The 22,953-nt window shown below is 38.8% G+C and overlaps 2 protein-coding genes across 2 annotated transcripts in view; both read left to right on the forward strand.

Moving 5' to 3' along the window:
* Positions 1 to 1,553: 1,553 nt before the first annotated feature.
* On the forward strand, positions 1,554 to 13,957 carry creb1b (cAMP responsive element binding protein 1b). The gene is made up of 8 exons (XM_014329400.2): positions 1,554 to 1,715; positions 7,120 to 7,245; positions 7,368 to 7,514; positions 7,614 to 7,714; positions 8,717 to 8,871; positions 9,464 to 9,646; positions 9,827 to 9,980; positions 10,258 to 13,957. Exons 2-8 carry the CDS (start codon positions 7,141 to 7,143, stop codon positions 10,400 to 10,402), a joined length of 990 nt encoding a protein of 329 aa, XP_014184886.1. The 5' UTR covers positions 1,554 to 1,715; positions 7,120 to 7,140; the 3' UTR covers positions 10,403 to 13,957.
* A 2,432-nt stretch (positions 13,958 to 16,389) lies between these two features.
* ccnyl1 (cyclin Y-like 1) overlaps positions 16,390 to 22,953 on the forward strand; it is a 13,920-nt gene continuing 7,356 nt past the window's right edge. Inside the window, exons 1-8 of the mRNA XM_005947829.2 lie at positions 16,390 to 17,397; positions 19,174 to 19,248; positions 19,906 to 19,949; positions 20,330 to 20,430; positions 20,788 to 20,823; positions 20,934 to 20,985; positions 21,648 to 21,767; positions 22,640 to 22,806. Of these exons, the coding sequence (XP_005947891.1) occupies positions 17,238 to 17,397; positions 19,174 to 19,248; positions 19,906 to 19,949; positions 20,330 to 20,430; positions 20,788 to 20,823; positions 20,934 to 20,985; positions 21,648 to 21,767; positions 22,640 to 22,806 (755 nt within the window). The 5' untranslated portion in view covers positions 16,390 to 17,237. The remainder of the gene's footprint in view (positions 17,398 to 19,173; positions 19,249 to 19,905; positions 19,950 to 20,329; positions 20,431 to 20,787; positions 20,824 to 20,933; positions 20,986 to 21,647; positions 21,768 to 22,639; positions 22,807 to 22,953) is intronic.

Raw genomic sequence — 22,953 nt, forward strand, 5'->3', positions numbered from 1 at the left:
TTTTCTAGCAGATTGAATGTCTGCAAAATCTATTCGTGCACATGCTCAGCTGGTCTTATGCTCCCCTCTTGTGGTTAGATTCTGAATGGCTACAGCAAGTTGGTCTTTTTCACAGCAAAAAGTTGGGTTGTCATAATTTGAAAATCATTACGTGTGCTAAAAGCTTTAACTTTTTCTTCATTTCATCAGAGGCTCTCAGTAAACCATTACGATGTACTTATTTCTGATTAATGTGAAAATGATGTACACTGTATCTCTTGTAGTGTGGTTACAAAGAAAGTGAAAGGTGATAAAATGCAGGGCATCTTCACCATCACTGTGAGTCAGACTGTGCTTTGGTGTCAGTAAGGATAAGCTTAATACTGTTTCTGCTGTAAAGTTTTTGCAAGAATTGTACTGACGCTGACTTTAATTCCAGCTGTGTGCAAGAAGCAGCATTCATCTTTTGAATAAATCTATTCATGAAGAGTTTCCCTCTGGGACCTGCCTGAAACTTACTGCAAGAAACACCAGAACAACTAATGGATCTAAGTGTAATCCTCATGCTAAAAGTAGAAGAAAATGGAAGATAGATAGAATTTTAAGGGCTTAAGTTAAAACTGCATATTTTCATTTTAAATGTTTTTCCTAATTTGTAGATCCCCAACGAATGAACGAGTGTACAGGCATAGTTCAGTACATCAGACAGGCTTTAAGACAAACAGACTATCACAATGAGATGTTACAACGTTGTAACTGGAGGCAGTAACTAGATAACTTTAAGAAACAAGACTTATTGTGCCCCAGGAAATATTCAGTAACACATAATTATATTACCATGTGGTAGTAAAAGCACAGACCTGTTACAGTCGAGCAGAGGTTTCATTAGTTTATATGAGTAAATCAAAAATATGACGGGAGCTGCAACAAAAAGAAAAACAAGTTAAAATCCTTTAAAAAAAAATCCCCCATGAAGTTAGATATTTAACCTTGTTATAATACATTTCTAATAATACAAGTTGTGATCTATAATCGCAGTACTTGATAAAAATTAATAAATATTTTTTTAAAAACCCCGCAGCTCCACTAAACTAACAAATCAATACAACTAACTGGGGGCCACTGGGAGAGGCAATCAAGGCTGAGGAGCGCCCAATGATGTATAAGTTTCAGATAAAACCACGGGGCTTCCAACTTAATTAGTTAATTAATTAGTTGTATTAATTAGTTGTATTAATACCGTTGAAAATATATATATTTTAAAAAAAAAACATAGAAAAAAAATAGAAAGTAGCTTGTCTGTCACTAATATTTTACAGAATTTCCGTTTGTCATATGTCTAATACGGCTTTAGATGAACGCAGCGACCCTCACGTTTACAACACGCTTTTATGACCACCAGCTTTAGCTGACAGATTGTTATTGCTTTTGTTATGTAATTACTGAATTGCAAATAAACCGCGTATTGTTTTTTTTTTTTGTTATTTTGCCAGACGTTTCATGGGGCACGAGGGTGTCGTTGCTATCCGTTCATTCTCGGCATTTTCCGGCATTTTCCGTCTGCACTTCGTTTATTTCCGGTCAGCGTCGCCATCTGCTTTCTCGTCCTTCTCCAATCTCCGTGTTGTTGTTCCCGGTGACGCGGCGGAGGTGTAGCCTGACGCGGGCTCTTACGTGTCGGCCAGAATAAAAGTGGAGCTCCGGAGGCCTGGGAGTGACGAAGGGAGACTGTATCGGTAAGGACGAAGCGGTGTCCGGGGCTCACAGGGACGGGACACTGCCGTAGAAAGTGTCGGTCTGGTCGGGTTCGGCCCGAAGCAAACAAAGAGATCATGGCGCCGCGGTGTGTTTGTAGCAGGATGGAGGGAGGGGAGTCTGCGGCTGTTTGGGAGAAACGGAGCAGATGTGTGGCTTTGCTAGTGAACCAGGATGGGCAGAGTGTTAAGACACAACAAACGGCGGTCGGACTTTAGCTTTGTTAATACGCTCACATGTAAATGATGCTGTAGCTGACTGAGCTTTCTGCGCAAAGATTTGCGCTGTTTCCCTCCCGTTAAAGGCGCACTGAAAACACTAGCTACGATATTTGCGTTTTTCTCCTTCACTTGAAAGACTTGATTGTTATTCTTTTATATGCATATATGTACATTTACATGTATGATTGCATACCCATTTGTATCGACGCTCTTTCGTCGTTAGTGATTTTGCGTCGATGTGCACACAGAAATGTGACATCGTAGGCCTCAGCGTTTGGTCGCCCGTTAAAAACATAACCCACGGGCCTGTGGATTTAACGCACATCGTGTGTCTGCGGTCTCATTACTTTAAAAAAAAAATTGCAACACATCTCCTGGGATGTGATCGGTGTGCATTGAGGGGGCGTTACCCGGCCATGTGGCGCTGCTGTCACACACGGAGCATCCGAGTGATTTTTGAAAAGCAGAGGGAGAAATGTGTAAAGCCAATCATGCAGCGGGGAGAAGCTACGCACTGTGTGAGATCACGGAGCTCAAAGAACAACACGTCCCAGATCAACACTTGCTGCATCGCCTGAAGTCAGGCGGGGATCACCTCTCCAAAGCTCCTTTATTAGAATCATAGTTAATGCTTTTGGTTAGGAGCAGCTAAGTTGAGTTTGAAGTGTGACCTCCTGATAATTGATCAGGATTTGTTGATTTGTTAGGGAAGCCCAAGATGCCCTTCATGATCATTAACCATTTTTATTTTATTAAAGAAAAAAGAAGTTCAATAATTTTCCTTTCCAAAATAAAAGCATTTTGTGTGTGTTTGTTATTGAAGATGACGTGGGGCACGCCCACGTGTCCCCTTGGAATTACCCTGGATCACCTTTGTATGTGTTAATGAGTAGATTGCATCTTCACAAAATAATTTCTATCCCATTGTTTGGGACATTTTTTTCTTTCATAAACATTTGTAACTTTATCAAAACCTGCCCATGCAGACAATGGTGAAAACACAATTCAGATGCACAATATAGTGTCTAGTGCAGGGATGTCAAACATAAGGCCCAGGTGCTCGAATTAGCACGGCAAAAACTCCAACCCGGCCCCCTTAACAGCTTTGGAAAATGTGAAGAAAAGCAATGATTTAATTTTAAATGTAAAAGGATTTATGGAATTAAAATAATAAAAACCCTGATCAGAGGTTCTAAATGTCAGTTTTGATTCATCTTCAACTAACTGCTCAGCTCCAAACTCACCTTCCTGGACGTGAGGACACGGTCGGATTTTTTTGCTGTTAGATCCTGATCAATCCTGTCTTTATTTGGGGCTGAATTTCTCATATATGAGCAGAGAAGTTACTGCTCTTGGCGTGACTCCTTTATACATGCGCACAGTTGTCTCACTTTAGAAACAGAATTATTCTGATGCTTCACATATGTTATAAACAGCTGAAATAACTGTCTTAGTACTTAATAATTATTCATTTAAATAACAGTAATGTGAAAAAACAGGAAATTCCTTCTTTTTTTTATTTTATTACAGGACAGTCTTGTTTGTGAGCCCCCAGAACTTTTTCTGTAATTTTACAGAAATAATTTAAGCCCAAAAAGTTGTGCACTTCTTTCAGTTACTACAGCAGTAATTCTCTGTCTTGTAGAAAAACTGCTTTCACTTATATTTGATATATATAAAATGTGCAGTTAGACTTGTTTATGTTTAACTGCATTTTTTGTCTTCCCCGCGCAATTGGTTAATATTGTTAACTCCCTGAAAATGGCTTCAGCAGATGTTGATCAAGCTCTGATAATGTGGTCTGAATTACACAAACAAAATGAAATTGTTGATAATCTCTAAGAACAACCTAACCTGTGATTTGGTTATTTTTTTAAGCCCCTGTCACAGAATATGTCACTAGGGTGACCAGATGTTTCTCTGTTTTTATTCCTTATCCCTCGACCCACGTCTTGAGACAGTGTCCCACATTTTCTAAAGGCTGATTTTTACTCTGTGTATATGAAGGAATGGCTTTTTTAAATTACAGTTGGAAGGAGGACGTTGGCCTGTCTGATGTCATACTCATCAGGGAAAGTCACACGTCAGCAAAAAGTCACACTCTTTGCAGATTTTGTTGAATATGATGGAAGCTACCATGAAGAAAATCAAGCGGCAATATGTCCTTAAAAAGAGTTTTTGTCTTTCTTTGCTAGTTATTTTTCAATTTCACAGAGAGGCAAAATACGGTGTGAAGCGACATGCTGATACGCGTGTCATAATTGGATAGGGCATGTCAGTCTGTGGATGCATTCAAACTGAAACCGAAAAACTGTTCCCAAACAGAAGAGCAGATGAGATAACCGTGGAATAAAAGAGAATACAGGAGTGTAGAGATGATTTTCAGCCTCTTTTATCTTATTGCTCCTCACGGTTTTATTCATTGAGATTCGTAAGGCTATTGTGAATACTTTACCGTTTGACGTATGTCAACAATCCTGGCTGTGCTGTGATTTCAGCTGTATTTACATAATAACAGTAAGTGAAGTGATCACAAGTTTTCATCTGACAGGGTGCTCTGCTCTCTGTCACACTGAAACCTCTGCTCACTCTGAACAGAGCAGAGATAAGAAGGGTCGTGCCTGCGTCGGGAGAGTAAGGCCTTGTTGTGAAGCAGTGTCGTCTGTGGGTGTTTTCAGAGTAATGACATGGTAAAAACAACCTTTCCAGGGGAATGCATATTCAGTTATTTCCCAATGCATCCAGGTCATTTTTGTTATATGAATGTGTGCCAAGTGTTGTAGCAGATATGCGGTGTTACTTTTAGTCACTGAAACTATTTTTCCTGCAGTTTTCAGTTTTATTCTGATGTTGTTTTTACTAAAGCCAAAAATGTGAGCAAATAACAGACACAGCATTGTTATTTGGCACAAACTGATTGAGTTGTGCAGTCGGCTGAGTGTTTGACTTTTCCTCCAGTCAAACACTCAGCCGACTGAGTGGGCAAAGTTACGTGACAACACAGTAGTATGTTTGAAAGGGGATAGTACATAAAAGTATTAATGGAATTAAAATAATAAAAACCCTGATCAGAGGTTCTGAATGTCAATTTTGATTCATCCTCAACTAACTGCTCGGCTCCAAACTCACCTTCCTGGACGTGAGGACACAGTCGGATTTTTTTGCTGTTAGATCCTGATCAATCCTGTCTTTGTTTGGGGCTGAATTTCTCATATATGAACTAGGGCTGCCACAAACGATTATTTTGATAGTCGACTAGTCACCGAATTATTTTGCGATTAGTCGACTAATCAGATCATCATCCATTGGACGTAAAACTACAGCTTATTGCACCAGCAGCATCTGCTCTTATATAACTATCATTAGCTTACAGCTTTAAGTTTTAAGGTGCTAACTAAAAATAAAGACAAGATGATAGTTTATTCAATTTTAATGAAATTTGCAGATTGTTTCGGTGAAGTTTAATAAACTCCTTGCTATCTAAAATATAACAGGACATCTCACACTTCTGATAATCAGCTGTCTGCTTGACGTTTATTCAGCTGTGTAAAAACTATAACTTTAATCTCAGCCAAACCGATTTACTCAGGAACAAATAAAATACTAAAAAAAAAAAAAAGCCAAACAACAACATTTTTAATTTATCTAAGTGACTCATATATATTTAACCTGAGTCGCGAAAGACGGCGGTGGGTTTGAAAACAATTTGCCGGGAGTCCGGTGTTCTCACGGCGCTAGTGACCTAGCCCCCGGCTAGCTATCGAGCTAGTGGGTAACAGACGTCTCCGAAAACGTCGGAGCGCTTTTGAAAATATGTGGTGTCCTGATAAACTGAGCCGATATTTGAGGTTTACACAGCTACATTCTCGCCTGAAAATATGTTAAACGTTTATTTTGTGACCCAGAAAGAATAATAAGAGTAATATTAAAACTAACTAGCTGCCGCCATTGTTGGAAACTGAGCTGGGCGCGCTATGAATTCTGGGACACAGCTCTTCTTCTTCTTCGGGTTTAACGGCAGCTGGCATCCTTGTACATGCAGTGCTGCCATCTTCTGTTTCAGTCCGTTATTACACTCTTAAATCCTGCTACTTATTCCTGCGTCTTTTGGATCTTACAAAGCTTCAAACGACAGCGTCGACTATTAAATCAGTCGTCGACGATTTTGATAGTCGACGTAATCGTGACTAGTCGACAAATCGTGGCAGCCCTAATATGAACAGTGAAGTTACTGCTCTTGGCGTGACTCCTTTATACATGCGCACAGTTGTCTCACTTTAGAAACAGAATTATTCTGATGCTTCACATATGTTATAAACAGCTGAAATAACTCAAAAACCTTTTTAACATTTTACTGTAAAGTTATATTTTACAATATTTACATTTGTAGTAATGTGAATAAGTTGAATGACAGAAACCTGCAGGGGAACCACTTAAAATGTATTGTGCTTAAATTTTAGGGAGAAAAGTCTTTTCTTTTTTTTTTAGATTAGCTCGGGAAATGTGAGACCGTGAAACCGACTGAAAGCAGACGCTACACTGAAAGCATGAGAGCTGAAAACCCTGTTGGCCTTTTCTGTTATTGCTGCTATTACCCAAAGCAGTCGTCTTTTGCTGAGCTGACAAACTCGTAGAGAAGCAGAAGAGTAGTAGCTTTGTGACGCCATTCTCTCAGAGGTATGCTGTGTTTAAATTCATGCAGAATTATTTTAAGGTCTGACCTAGTAAGTAATTGCAGTTCTGCCTTTACAGAAAAGTGACCAGGGTTTACATTCAGACATGAAGACGACAAATGCCTTCAGCTTATTGTAAAGCAGTGCGGGCTTTAAATACCAGAACATTGCACAGGTATAGAAGAAGCTCCAGGAGATTTTATTATTGATGATTAGCATCATAAAAGTCATATTTTTTTAAGAGAATGATAGTATGTTAAACCTCTTTACTCAGATGGCCAGTGGTTGACAACTGTTGTTATGTTTACTGTTATTGACTCCTTGGTGACTCATTCTGAGTCATCTAGTTTGGTGTTTTTATTTAAGTGGAAGTTTAAATTCAAAAATATTCTACGCTTCTAAGCTTTAGTCAGCTTCTGACACCTGGCGAGTCGTTTGCTGCAGCTCCCCAAAAGCTTCGTTTTAACACGTTCATTCAAATCTGTACCTAGGTTACAACATCAGGTTAGCCAATGAAGATGGAGTCAGCAGCAGAGGTTCAGCAGGGGGCAGAGACTGCTGTGACTGAGACGGAGAACCAGCAGATCACCCCGGCACAGATTGCTACTTTGGCGCAGGTATCAATCACGTGATGAAGATGATGTTGACACAATTTCCCCTACTTTCAGTGCGTTCAGTGCCCATCTTGAAGTGTGTTAAAATGCATGTGATAGCTCAGTCATATCACCTCTGAATTTAGGTGTCCATGGCAGCAGGACATGCTTCAGCAACAGGTCCCACAGTAACACTGGTACAGCTGCCCAACGGACAGACGGTTCAGGTCCACGGTGTGATCCAGGCTGCGCAGCCATCTGTAATCCAGTCCCCACAGGTCCAAGCCGTACAGGTGAAGCTTGAGCAGTACTGTCTTTTTATTCAGCCTTAGCACAAGATCATTAACCATGAAGTGTTGATTAATGTCTTGTTCTTTTGATTGATGCTCCAGATCTCCACCATAGCAGAAAGCGAGGATTCGCAGGAGTCTGTAGACAGTGTGACCGACTCTCAGAAGCGCAGAGAGATTCTGTCACGGCGCCCCTCATACAGGTAATTAAGACATTCAAGACAGTGGTGTTATGCCACAGATGAGTCTAAAGCTTTGGGGGAAAACTGTCAGATGGCTACTAAACCATTTTCATTTGGCTCTGTAAATTTCAGGAATCGAGAAGTAGTTTCCAAAAGTTACATTTCTTCTTGCTTGCTTATCAATTGTGCATATTGGTTGCAATACAATCAGCTAATTTTAGTTTGTGTGTGTGTGGAGGGGGGGATATTAGTGTGCCTACAGCATGGATATGGGCATTTCTTTTATTTGTATTCCCCCAAAAACGAGTGCAAAGTGCAAACTGCATCCCGGACAGAAACAAATGCATTACGGTGCTAAACCAAGCTCCTTGCAAGCATCTGCAGAGTCAGTGTGCTAACGTTAACCTAGCCTAGAACCCAAAATGATGTTAAAACTGAATGAATGCAGACCCCAGTCCAGCAGCCAGATCCTGAACTTGAAGAGCTAACAAAGGCAGTGATGAGCAGTCAGGCTGCAGCCTCATTTTCTATTTGTTTCTAAAGTAGACTCACTGTGATGCCTTAAAGTCTCTTTGTGCTGATTGCTTTGTTTTTATACCTAAATTCTAAATAAAAGGTCATATGTGTGTCCACATTAGGATTTGTGTTGGTGTGTGGCCTCAGATTTATATTGTTAAATGTTTATTATGAGACAAATAAGTTAAATCCAAATGTAATGCAACAAGTAGTAGTAGTATACCAAATTATGTTTTCATGGGAGCAACTGTAATAATGTAATATTACTGCATTAATATTTACAGGAAGGATACAAATAAGCAGTGAAAGATGCTTTATGGAACAGAACACTGTTTGATGTTTAAAGAGAGCGTTTGCTTTCACTTTGGTAGCTGATGTCTATTTTTAGATTTCACAGGGCACTGGCTGTCTCGCTTGCCCTGACTTAACGCTCATGCTAAGGCTGATACATTATTTTATATGGATAACTAGGATTGACAGTAAATCCACTTCTGCGTGTCCTAACAGGAAAATTCTGAATGACCTTTCGTCTGATGCACCTGCTGTCCCTCGTATCGAGGAAGAAAAGGCCGAAGAAGACTCATCTGCTGCTGCCGCCACACCTGCAATCACCACTGTTACGGTCCCGACACCCATCTACCAGACCAGCAGCGGCCAATACAGTAAGTGACATTTGGTTCAGTAATTAAATTATGTTAAGTTATTTTAGTAATTAAAAGAATATAATTAGGAATTAAAATATAAAATATTTATAATAAATAAAGCAATTTAACCATCAACCTCACTACTTCATGTGAAGTCTTAAATGATCTCCCCAGTAATACAAAAAACTTGATTACTTAATATAAATGTAAACATATTGAGGGAGATCACACTAGTATTAAAATATGTTATGTTTTCAGTGCAGTTTAAAGCATTTTTAAATGACTTAAACTGGGTTAAGAAAGTAAAGGGTAGTTAATATTCCACATATTCAGACAATGAGTCTGACCTGTTTAGCTAATTGTTTTGTTTGTGGGGCAGTCCAAGAAATGTTTAACAGTTTGTGCAAGTTCATCACAGAAATACAGTTTGATGCTTCATGTTTGATTAAGCGCAAGACTCTAAAAGAAACAATAACAACTTCACAGCACATTCATCACAATGTTTTCTTTATGGGAAGACTGGGGAGCGAAGAACGATAAGAATGAAACAAATTTATAATGTGTTTTCTGTCCTTTTGTTTTTCTCCCCTTTCATTTATCCGTCAAATAGTTGCGATCACACAGGGTGGAGCCATTCAGTTGGCCAATAATGGTACAGATGGAGTACAGGGCCTTCAGACTCTGACTATGACCAATGCAGCAGCAGCCCAGCCTGGTGCCACCATACTGCAGTATGCACAGACCAGTGACGGCCAGCAGATACTGGTTCCCAGCAACCAGGTGGTGGTCCAAGGTAAGAGTGGCAGTCTATTATCCATGAGCACAGCCATTCTTCAAACCATTCTTTTGTCTTTGGCAGCAAAGACAAAAACATTTGGATGTTCATCGTTAGTAAACAAGATAGTTAAACAATGAACTAGGTTCATTAAGAGGCCAAATTAAACATCTGCTTTCTGTCAAATTTTCCTGTTAGCTGCCTCAGGTGACGTTCAGGCCTATCAGATCCGAGCAGCCCCTGCCAGCACCATTGCTCCCGGGGTAGTCATGGCCTCGTCCCCTGCTCTTCCGACCCAGGGTGCCACTGAGGAGGTCACCAGAAAACGCGAGGTCCGCCTCATGAAGAACAGGTATAAAAAAGGAGGACTGTGTGTTTTTGTGTTTGTTTGTTTTGTAATGTCTTTGCAGTTTCTTCAAATACATTTCTACGGCTGCAAGCACCAGGAATCGCAGGGTATTCATAGCAAGTTAATAGTGAATTATAGTAGTGAGTATGTTTCAGCCCAGAGTTTGGTACATTTGAGAAGTGTTCACATTGCAGGTATTAGAAAGGAGGTCAATGAGTACCCACCAAATCCAACATTCAGAAGGAAACAAAAACCCAAATTGTGTCTTATCCTTCTACAGAGAGGCGGCCCGTGAATGTCGCAGGAAGAAGAAGGAATATGTTAAATGTCTGGAGAACCGAGTGGCCGTTCTGGAGAACCAAAACAAGACACTAATTGAAGAACTTAAAGCCCTTAAAGACCTTTACTGCCATAAATCAGAGTAGTACTCCTGAACACCACACTGGGCCAAGTAGCATTTCAATACCTTTCAAATGCTTTGACTGTTTCTGTCTACCTGGCCTTCCGGTTTGCCCTTGCCTGGTCTTTATCCCCACCCCCACAAAATGGCTCAATCCAGAAGACTGTTATTACAATAAATTTAAAAAAACAAAAGTTGTGTACTGTTATCAAGGTCTGATGAGAAAAACTGCAAAAGTGCTAACTGATACTTCATAGGCAATTACAATACAGATCGCAATGACAAGCATATGACAGTGGTTAACATGCTGCTTTGTGTACGAGCCTGAGTTTTATTGTCATGTCTGGGCTGATGCCCAGATCATTTAGGCTAATGTTGCTTCACAGGACAATAAGAAGAAATCCTGATATCTGCTTGTTTTGTTTTCTGTTTGTTTTTTCTTTGAGTAAATGGTTCAACTTCCAGACCAACTTGAAGATGCAAATCATTCATAATGGTTTACTGAGGTACTAACTTTTACTATCTCTCTTCCAAGTTCAAGTTTGTTTGTTTTTTGGTTTTTTACTTGAATCAAGGTTCAGTTGTTGAAAAACCGTTTATTTTCTGGCCTCACTGGACTCCCGTAGAGTCCTGCATTTACTATGTAAGCAATAATGCCATCTTTAAGTTGGCCTTGGAGTGTCACTGTTGTAGCTGTCGCTTGCTGTTTAATTTGCCCAGTGGTTTTGGTTTAATATCAAACTGTAAGGCAAGAACTATTTTCACTGTGTCCTAATATGTGTTTCAGTGGAAACTTGCCAAAAAAGATTTTGTTGCAGTGGCGCAATATCACATTGAAGGTAGTCAGCTTTGAAAATGTTTACTCGCCAAAACTTTGACAAGAACACAAAGCTTGTTTTAAAAGGGGGGGGGGGGGCATTGGTTGATTTGTTTTTTATTTTATTTATATACATATAAAATTATCTTGTCAATTGATATTTTTCCAGCTGTACTTTTTTTTTTTACTTTCTGGAAAATAGCCAATATGTTGCTGTACCAGGCAAACCCAGTCAGTTGCAGTTAAAGGCTTTGAATGAAACATGAATTTCTACTTGTTCCACTCGTTTATGTGAACCACGTTGTAAAGGGGACTCTACAGCTAATTAGGCACAAACAATCCTTTTTTGTCTTCTAAATATTTGTAATGATGCTACCAACTGCCAAAAAGGAAGAAAGTGGAGCTACGTAGGTGCAAGCAGAAAGTTGATTGCCGCAGTCGTATGTGTTACATATTGAAATGGTAATATTACAATTTTCTATTCACTGCTTTTTTTTTCTCATGACGATTGTCGCTACTCCCGAAAGATCATTAGCACTGTTTTAAAGGCAGATTATTTTTGTTACAATCTAGACTAAGTTTTTATAGTTTTAGTAAAGATTCCTAGTAATTCTGGGAACATTTTACTCATTGGCTTAAGGAAAAATTTCAATTTTAGACATTAGGTATGTTCATGGTTTAAATTATTAAAGTGTTGCATTTGCCAATGCACACTCTTAATTTGGTGCGTAAAATGCTCTCACAACAAAATTTTAGAGGATTAAAAGAAGAAGGAAGCAAACCCAAGTAACACAAGCGACAAAACTTTTGTTTTGTTTTGTTCTTTAATCTTATTTCCATTTTGCAGTGTCTGTTAAATGATGGTAAAATCTGAATTGTGACACCATGAGATTGCGGGTCATTTCTGGATATGTAGCAGATTGGATCCTTGGTGAAATCTACAGAAGATAAAGGCTACAGTAACATGAGTTTAACTCTAATAACCCGTGAAGATGTACACTCCATTGAGAGGAGATCACTTTGTGGGACTGTGTGTGGTTTTTGAACAGATATGTGTATGTATTTGGGTGTTTATTTTTTTATATTACTGTACATAGACTCTACAGCATGTGTAGAACTCATGTATTTCTGTTTGTTTGATATGGAAAAAAATGTTCTTATGGCTTGTATGAAAATCAACTTTGCATATTTGTAACATATATCAGTGTATAATTGAAAGAAATGTATGTGTGTATTCATGTTATCCACTGGGCCTACCACCATCATGGCAGCTAGTGTATGAGAAAAGGCCTTCAATGGAGATGTTATATTTTGGAGTGTTCTTTAGGATCAGTAGTGTTTGTAGACAAAAACAAGTCTGTTGAAAGCATTTGGGGTCCACAAGATATATCAGCTTCACAGTTTTGTCATTGGAAAACTTTATTAGGTTTCCTAAACATATCTTTTGTCTATGCTCATGGAATCTGAGAATATCTTTCCCATTGTTTAGGTGACTTTCAAAATAAAATGTATTTCATAAGAAAGCTATATTTGTTTTAACAGAACATAGTGGGGAGTTTTAGCAGTGATACGATATGTATATCAACTGTTTCTGTTCAAACAAATGTTATATTGTTGTGACATAAATTTGTTATGAAAATCATTCCAAATGAGCAGAACCTGCAGCAGGTAAAGGTTTTCTGTCTAAGTTAAGAAATTAAAGCACAGTTTTTATTTTTTCTTATGTCAATTCAATCTTTCATTCATTTCAACCAGAGCATTACTGCAATCCTCTCTAATGAAAAGTTTGAGGCATTTTAGTGGGAAAGATGCTGACATGAAAACTTCAAAAGCTAGAAAGGGAAATTTAAAAAATGTCCTTCAGCTCACGGTTGTGATCTTTATACTCATCAACAAGTCGTTTGGTCCACTTATTAGCATTTGGGAAGCATTTGAAAGCTTTGTTCAGAGCTTTCAAATGCTTCCTGCTCTTCATCCTCACATTTGCACAACAGAGTGCAGACTTTGATTTAAAGCAATCTGTAGAATTCGTAAAGTCATAAATAATGTTCTTCTACTGCACTCCAGGGGATGATGATGATAAAGTCTGATGATCGAGAAAACCATAAATGGGCTAAAAATCTGTATTTAGTAATAAATGCATGGTGAGTGCCAGGGCTCTAACAGTGTGTTCAGGGATTGGTAGCAGTGACAAGTTTTAGATACCAGTGCCATTATGATGCGACAGAGAGGAAATGCAAGAAAGTCAACCCCTTTGTAATTCAAACTTTCAGTGGTGCTTATATTTTAAAAAAAATCTAGTAATAACTTTCTTTTCTGTTGATTTGATATGGTGAGCTCAACTTTGTGATGTGATTACACAATATCTTTTAAACGATAATTGTTTTGATTTTTGTTTGTGTGCCAGAATAATTTGTAACAACGGGCCTCGTTTGTGCATGTAACAGAACGATATCCATGTGTGTAAAAGTGTGTATATATAAACAGGATTTCTAGAACAGTAATAATGACATTTTTTCTAACTTTTAATGTGATGAGTTTGTATATTGCCACTTTTGCAAGTTATCAATTGAAAATGCCATGTATCATGCGGTACCTTGTATAGACGGGGTTGCCAGATGAAGAATTCAATACTGTTTGTTTAAACATTGTCAAATTATAAAACTATACCAGCCCATTACTTCAAAGTGCTGTTACTCTGGCATTATGTCACTCTTTTGTAAACACTTGCTATGTCACAATAAACTGATACTGAAGATTATATATCCTATTGTTAATTGTATTGTGTGTATTTTCAATCTGCTTGACTGCGTTGTGTTTAGTGTTCTATTTCTAATAAAATGGTAGCATGTCAGTTTAATAATCATGATTATCCAAGTTTCAACATGTACGAGGACATCGAGAAAGGGGTGAGGTGTGAGCGTTTCAGTGTGGCAGTGGTGTTACATCAGTGATCAGCTCTGAGCCTTGTTTGCAGTGGTGTTTGACGGGTTGACAGATGAGGTCAGGGAGGAATATGATGTTTGCAGACGATACTCTGTGATCTATAGTGAGGGTGAGGAGCAGTTCAAAGAGAGCCTGGAGAGATGAAGGTGGAGGTATGCACTGGAGAGAAGAGGAACAAACGTCAGTAGAAACAAGCCGGAATACGTGTGTGAATAAGAGATGAAAATGGCAATGTAAGAAGCAAAAGCAGTAAAGACGAATGAGTTGAAATGCCTGGGATCAAGTATTCAAAGCAACAGAAAATGTAGGGGTGGGGTGGGTAGAAGTCTCAAATCTATTCTAACATGCATTTAAACCCATAATACGTGACCATGAACACTAGGTATGTGTAAGCCAGTTTAAACACTAAGCAAAAAAAAAAAAAAGAAGGTTGTTTGCTATAAATTTAAGCTGATGGGTTTGGGGTAACTGTGGCTCAGGTGGTGGAGCAGGTTGTCTTTGGGATGTCAGTGGCTTGATCTCCTGGCTTACCGTATCAAACACACTGTAACTTAAACAATGGAAGCGGTTAGGGGAGAAAATCATTTGATGAAACAGCTGCAGTAAACAACTAATAGTAGCTAATTATCTATAATCATGTGATCAGAACGCACATTGCCTGCATATTTTTCTCCCTCACAACACCAGTGATCCCACACTTCTTTTCAGCATGTCTCAGTCCTTTGCATGTTTTGGTATCTGTCACTTCTGAAGCTGTTCCATCATGTTTTTGTCACTGTGAAACACTTCCATTGTTTTTCATGTGCTTTTGCAGTATTTTCTATTTGCATGTGCTTTCTTGATGTTCATTATGATTTTATTTATATAATCGCCTCAAGGCGCTTTATTTTGTAAGGTAAAGACACCCTTTTAACAGGAAGAAACCTATAGCAGAACCAGGCTCAGGGAGGGGCAGTCATCTGCCGGGTTCAGGTTGGGGTGAGGGGAGGAAGACAGTGTGTAGTGTGTTTGACCTCTCTGGGTCACCGTACTGGCTCTTCCTGTCCATGTGTCCACCCTGAGTTGCCTGTGACATATCTTTAAGGAGTGTGAGTATGTGTGTGAATGTTAGATATAAGTGCTTAAGTATAGATTTGGGAAAAGAAATACTGTATAACTGTGTAATTGGGCGAATGAGAATGAAAGGGTTTTGAGCACTTAAAACTGAGGAAAAAGATGCTATATAGGTACCAGTCCATTTACCATTTATAAGTAAATTCAAGTATATTGGGTATTTACTTAAAAAGTAGTTGAAGTCTGCTGAAGTATGTTTTTAAGTCTCCAGCATGAACTTGCAAAAATAGGGTTGGATGACTGACATGGCTTTCTTTGTTTATACTTAGAATTTCATGTTTACACATTAAAATATTCAACATACACACACATACTGCTGGCAGATTGACACTAGTGTATGATTTATGTCATTTGCTTATTTAATCATTGAGCAAAATTTTAATACAATCTGTGGTTTCCCTGCTTCATCACATACAGCCAAGAGTGAGAAGGAAGAGGAGTCAGGAATCCTGTTTCTGAAACCAGAGAATGTGAATTTAAGTTCTGTCTGAGCTTCCACATTTTAATACAAACTGTCTGACACTGGTTTTCAGTGGCCTGTAAGGAAATCTATCATCAGCTCACGGATTCATCTTTAAATATTTGTCAGGGCTTTGTGTTTTTTTATCCCTAAATAATAATAATAATAATAATAATAATAATAATAATAATAATAATAATAATAATAATACATTTTATTTGAAAGCGCCTTTCAAAACACTCAAGGTCGCTGTACACAGTAGTAGTAGTAGTAGTAGTAGTAGTAAATCTTCCTCTCACTCTTCGGCTTCACATTTAATTAAACAGCCATTCTTATTTGTTTAATGAATTAAGATTTAACAAATGTAGCATGTTAAAAAAATATATATACCACCTGACTTACAGTCCCTGCTTGCCTATCCAAATTTATTGCGTTGTTTGGATAACAAAAGACGCACTGAGTGACAGGTAGTGCAATAGAGGATGGGCTTCGGTTTTCACTGTCAAAAAAGGGTGTGGATCAGTGACGATACAAAAATAGGAGTGTTTTAATTACATTTCTTGAGTTTAAATCTTCTTTGATAGACAGCCTTCACAACCAATTAGCAGGGTTTAAATGCTCGCCCATTGATTTATTAGCCAATAGTAATGCATGGAATTCCGAGGTGGGCGGGCTTACCACGTTCAGTGCCAAGGCTTGTCCGTTTGGGAGCTCTGGCAACAGATGGTGGCAGTGGCGTCTACCTACGGCACAAATCTGACAGGGAGGAGACTCAAATGGGGGTGTCCGGAATTGTGAATAGAGTTGGTTGTCTAACGATGGACCGGAAGAAGACTTTGTCAGTGCAGCTCCATTGATAATTTCTTGGCTAGTCTTTTAGAATTTTATCTTTTTTTTCTTTGTTTTCCAAAGAAGGCCGCAAAAGCCTCGAACTGGATTTGTCGACACACTGGGCTCAGTTGCAAGAAGGCATCTCTGGGATTGCTCGGAAAGTCTCGTAAAATATGTCTGCTGGAATGTGACATTTTGAAGACGTAACACGGTCATTTTGAAGAGACTGTTTTATTTACTTGGTACCACAAAGTTGAATTGATGAGGAGCAGAGAAAAGTTAACGAATCGAGCTAACTAGTTAGCTAACATGCTATAATGCTAGTTGGCTACTTAGCACCGAAACTCTGGCATGTTGAATGAATGAATGGACCAGCTGCTTTAAACTAAGAGCGGCTTTTGTTAGGACGAGAATATATCGACTGTTACATACGCCCAGTCTGGCTTTCCACTAAAAGGCAAAGCTTTTGGCTGTTTGGTCTCCGGCTGCTGCTTTACTTAGCCACAAATGGACAGGAATGCAGTTCCTGGGAATTGGTGGAGAGCGGCGTTTTAGGACGCAAAGATAATGTGCTTGTACTGAGTGCAGCCTGGTAATGTTTATGAGGCCGAGGGAGGCTAACCTCAGCTAGCTACATATATTTGCACTACTTGGATTTGGCTGCTATCGTGTGAAGCTTCCGCTCAGTTTGGAATGGGGAATACGGTGTCATGCTGCGTGTCTCCGGAGTCGAGCCCCAAACTGCCATCGAGACTGCCGGCAGAGCGGCTGGAGGAGTTCCAGACCAGCACCGAAGTGAGCGACGACACTGTGCCCTACCTGCAGCACATAAGCGACAGAGAGGTCCCTGATGGTAAGAGCCTGCCAGACATCCAGCACTTAACGATTCCCTTATAGCTTTAACTCCCGTTTTACTTTTCAGTATCTGGGCCTGTGAAACACTACACCCATATTTGTTTGTTTACAGGGAGGCTTATCCTAATCCACCCACTGGCACAGTGCAGAATGATCTTTGTGTGACTCCCAAGCACACACACAAACTTTGATGACTGTATACAGGCTACATCATGTATGCACACACTTCTGTTAATATTGACCCACGGGATGAATCGAAAGCGAAAGATCATCCAAGAACTAAGTAATAATAGTGTTTCACAACTGTAGGGACAACATGCACACACCACACCCACTTTGGTTATTTCCTAGTTACACCTTCTTTGTATTTATTACCATGCCAGTGGCAAAACTGGCCTTTTTAATTAGGACATTCTTGGCACCATTTATCCACTGCATTATATTGATCATGTTGGTATTACATACAAAAGTTAGACATCAAATGTGAAAACAAGCTTTTTGATATCTTGGTTACTTAGAATCAATTTCTGCAATCTACTGTGTGGGGAAACTTGAAAAGGTAAAAATAAAGAAACTGAGACACACACACACACAAAAAAAAAACAAACCCAAATGGCAACTGTGTTTAGTATTTTCTTTTTTTGCATGACATTTTTATGTTCACGCATGAAATTTACATATTCCTTAGGAAATAACTTCATCTTAATGTGTTTTTAAGCAGGTAGTGGTTGAACACAATGTTACAGAATAAAAAGTACATATTAAGTGTTGTACCCCTCTTAGTTTTGATGCCCACACTGTAATTTCATGCTGTGGTACAGACCCCGATCAGGAAAGTATCTCAGATATTTCTGTGTGATGTAGACCCAAGCTCAGTCCTTATGTCGCCACTCTTTATTGATTCCCCAGCTTGCACAGTTTATTCCATTTATGAGGGTATGGACAGTTGTGAGTGCAGTTTGTGAGACCAAGTGTTGGCAGGGTGGGAGTGGGAGGGCGGGGGGCGGGGGGGATCAGGCCAGCAATCTGTCGTGCATTCCTTATGGTACTCCCTTAACAAATGCTTCTATCACCTAATCCCTTGTATTTTATGTAATGTGCCGTCTGCATGAATTTGGAGAAAACGGATTTCTAAGTTGTGGACGTCTATGAACCAGTGCCAGCAAATCAAACTAATGACACTTGTGCTCTGTTTAATGTCTAAGTTGTTTTGAAAACCAGAGGTTTTGTTTTAAATGTAGTGAAAAGTTTTAACATAGTGATTGTGTCCTTGATAGTCTCTGTATTTGCACAGTAAATTGAAAAAGTAATTGGACAGTAATGCCGTTGCATTTGCTAATAGTACTCGGGCAAATTGGATTTAAGGAGTAAAGGTCATTGTAATTGTAATGCTTTAATTGAAATTTTGCACACAATCCACCTGTCAGGCAACACGATTACATTTAGTTCTTCTAAGTCAGATGTGTTGGAGGCTTTAAACCTCCAACACATAAGCACAAACAGGTTCCCAGTCTCTCTAATCTGTTCTGAGCTTCATGTCTTGTTTGTCTTTAAAAGATTAAAAGACTGTCTTTATTACATTATTCTCCACTATTTATGATGATGATGATGATTTACATAAATACATTGTGTGATCTTATAAGTGTTTGATGTTAGCTCACAACTTTATGGTTTTTCTTTTCTTTCTTTATTAATGCAGAAACAGGAGCTAAATGCTCCACACCAGCCACTAATAATGAACATTTAAATGCTTTTTTTGCTTTTGTTGTATCAGAGCTGGCCTTGGAGTCTAATCCATCGGACCACGCCCGAGCAAGCACCATCTTCCTTAGCAAGTCCCAGACAGACGGTGAGCAATCATAACATGACACTCACACAGCAGTGATTCACACAAACTGCCTTCATCTAAATCCCAGTTAACAGAAAACATGCACACATCTTTTCACTTGAGCAAATGTTTGAAATTCAGTGGTCTTTAACCTGCCAGCTCCCTTAGTTGTGAGATGTTCGGCTACACCCTCAGAGAACAGCACCGGTAACTGTTGGGTGAAATTACAACACTCTATCCTGGCTGAGACCTTAGTTATAGATCCTATTGTTATAGCTGCTGCTCTGCAGATACATAAGTGTCTTTTAAAAATTCATCACTTTCTTACTGTAGAGTTTAAGACTAAGATGTATCATTTAAAAAACCAAGTTGGCGATTACTTGAAAGGGTCTCAGAAGATTTTTAGAATTTTATAAGGAAAATACAAAATAAATCACTTTTAATGGTTTGCTAACCTATGTATTATGAGTTATGTGTCCAAGACATAGTTGAATAACTATATATGGTATTATATTTACAGAAAAATATCTAAACAAATGTAAATAAACTAATCTAACTATAATTTATTTTACATGATTCTTGAGTGTGAAAAGGCTGTTAAGTGCTGTGGTATTACAATTAGTCTTCTGTGATTGATGCTGCTTTTAGTCTTTGTTGAACATTTTAATTATTTTGCAGTACGAGACAAGAGGAAAAGCAACCACGTAAACCATGTCAGTCATGTAAGTGTTTTGAAAATTTACATTAAATTTGTGCTTTTAATATTTAAAAAAAAATCAATCACACTAAGCTTGGTTTTTAATATCCTAATGGTGACTTTAATATAACTAATTAAATGGAACTTATGAACTTAATTTATGGGCTATTAACTTGTACATTTCATATTGTAGAGGGCTTCATTTGCGTTTATTGCCAGTGAATGAATCACTTTCAGCGAGGAAAACATTTAAACAAAGATGATCCACAAATATTGTTAAAACAACACAATTATAACACAGAGCTTTCAAAAAATTGGAAATGTAGGAAGCATGCGTGACCGTCTGTCCCCTGAACACCAGTTAATTGTGTGTTGTATTTTTTTGTTTTTTTTTAATGTGTGAAGGTGTCCCCTGGTCCACTCTCAAAGAAATACAGCTCCTGTTCAACCATCTTCATAGACGACAGCACCGTCAGCCAGCCAAACCTCAAAAGCACAATCAAATGGTGAGAATGTCTCTCAGAAACACAAACACACAGGGCTGTGTTGTCCAAAGGTCCCTCCCTCAAAAAAAAGTCCTGTTACATCAGAGCATAGTAATCCTGGAGTGTTAGAAAACAGATGCGTGACTAAAGCTCATGTTGTTTCCCCTCGTTTAGGACAATAATCTGTAGTGACATTAGTCCAGTGAATGTGGATCATTATATCAGGATTATCTGAGTGTGATTAAATGAAGCCTTCTCGCTGAATGTGTCAGATATTTTGTCACACTATAAGCTCTAATACACATGCACACACGATGCTAGTGTCACACTGAGGTTGTAGCTATTAAACTAATCGGGGGGGTTTTCTTTCTCTTTCAGTGTCACTTTAGCAATATACTACCACATCAAAAACAGGTATGTGTAAATGTTGGATTTGATTACTATCGTGTAACTTTTGGCAGATTATTTTATTAAAACTAGTGTGCCTGTGAAGTATATTGACTGATGTATTGCTTGTGCTGTAGGGACTCGGACAGGTCACTGGACATCTTTGATGAGAAGTTGCACCCCTTGTCGGTGAGCATGTTAATGAAATTAACCAGCTCTCCAGCTCAATACTGGTGGTAGACTCACATCGTTCATGTTGATTTGAGTCAGTATGAAGACCCATCACATTTACATGTGTAGGCACTCTGCCCACTGGTCTTCTCTGGGCCACGTTTTTCTAGAAACTTCACAAGTTATTAAGAGTTGTGATGCATCACAAAAGGGATGTGAATCACTGTTTTAGAAAGAACCCATAATGAGGAAGAAAAACATCCTCTCTTGCGGTCTGCATTAATGACTTCCATTCAGTTGTAGATTTGCGATAAAGATGCAGAAGTGGTTTCTTTTCACTGCCTTACAGCGTGCTTTTGGCAGAGCTGACGTTATCGTAGTGGAAAATAAAGAAATTTCACTGTTAAACTTATTCTACAGTTTCCATTAATAATGGATTTCAGCAGCTAAATGGTACAGCTTTGTTTTCACCAATCAATTTCCTATACTTAAGAATGTAATCATTGCATCATGCCTGACACATCCAGCCTTTTGTGGTGCGTTTCCACACAGCTTTTGGCTCCAGACTTTCAGATGAATTACTGAGCTACAAAAAAAATAACCCCAAACAAACAAATGTGACCTGATTGTTGTTGATTGTTGCTTCTGTCAGACAAGTGTGTATTTTTCACCTCATGCAGAGAGAGCCAGTGCCTGATGACTACGCATATGTAGACCCAGAACACAAACTGATCTACCGCTTCGTCAGGACACTGTTCAGTGCTGCACAGCTGACTGCAGAATGTGCCATTGTCACTCTTGTAAGTGGTGTCTTGATTTATTTATCACATTTACAACAGTAATTGCATTGCACACTGCATATTTGATTTCACCCAGTGTGTTTATAATGTTTTAATTCTTTTTCCTTTTTTTTTTTTATTGTTTTTGATTTCTGTCTGGGTTTGTTTTTTGTTTTGTTTTTTTTGGATGGAGCTCATGCCATGGTGTACTTCTACAGTATCAGAATTTAATCAAACACACAAAGATCACCAAGTGGATATTAATTCAAGTTGTGCTCAGCATCGTGTTTGTCTGTACTGAAGATAGCCTGAGTGACATGAACACAGCTGTGGAGGTTTTTGTTGTTGAGTACTTTGATGTTGTATTAAATGGCCACCAGATGGCAGTGAACGCCTGCATTTATGCTGTTTTCCCAAATAGCAGAAATGACAGTTGATCGTCAGTATGAAGACAAAAGACACTCACTTTTAAGTCAGAGCTGTCAGAGTAGGATTCTCGAATTTTTCTAGCTCAATCCCTATATTTACTTTCAGTTTATATCATCCTACAGGCTGGGTATTTTGGAAAGTAGTGTTTTGCTTATTTATTTATTATTTTCAGCTGTTGCAAAAATGAAAACTCAGTATTCTGTTTTCAAAATGGCAAAAAAACAACAACACATCTTTGTAGTTTTGCAGTGGTGCTGTTGTGGCTGTTGGCTTGTCTCATAATCATTGTTATTAGAACAGAAATACAGTGTGGTTACATACTGTAAAAGTAGTCTGGAAGGTGCATATAGGGATTTTGCTCAGTACAGATACACACACAACCAGACTATTGTTCCTGACTTGCTAGTGAACTAGCAAAGGAATTATTAAAACCTCTGAAGCTTTTAACATTCTTCGTCCTGAAGGTGTACCTGGAGCGCCTGCTGACCTACGCTGAGCTTGATATCTGCCCCGCCAACTGGAAGCGTATTGTCCTGGGAGCCATCTTACTGGCTTCTAAAGTCTGGGATGACCAAGCTGTGTGGAATGTCGACTACTGCCAGATCCTAAAAGACATCACTGTGGAGGACATGTAAGTTGTACAAGTGATCTGAAAAATGAGAACATGGTGACTGTAAAAGAACCACTGGATTTAGTAACCTGTTTCCTGTTAATATACCGTATTTTCACGACCATAAGACGCACTGTACTAAAAGGCGCAGTCTCAGTTATGTGTGCC

This window comes from Haplochromis burtoni, unplaced genomic scaffold, assembly GCF_018398535.1.
Source record: "Haplochromis burtoni strain Fernald_Lab_line unplaced genomic scaffold, NCSU_Asbu1 Contig_553, whole genome shotgun sequence".
In the NCBI taxonomy this organism is placed as follows: domain Eukaryota; kingdom Metazoa; phylum Chordata; class Actinopteri; order Cichliformes; family Cichlidae; genus Haplochromis; species Haplochromis burtoni.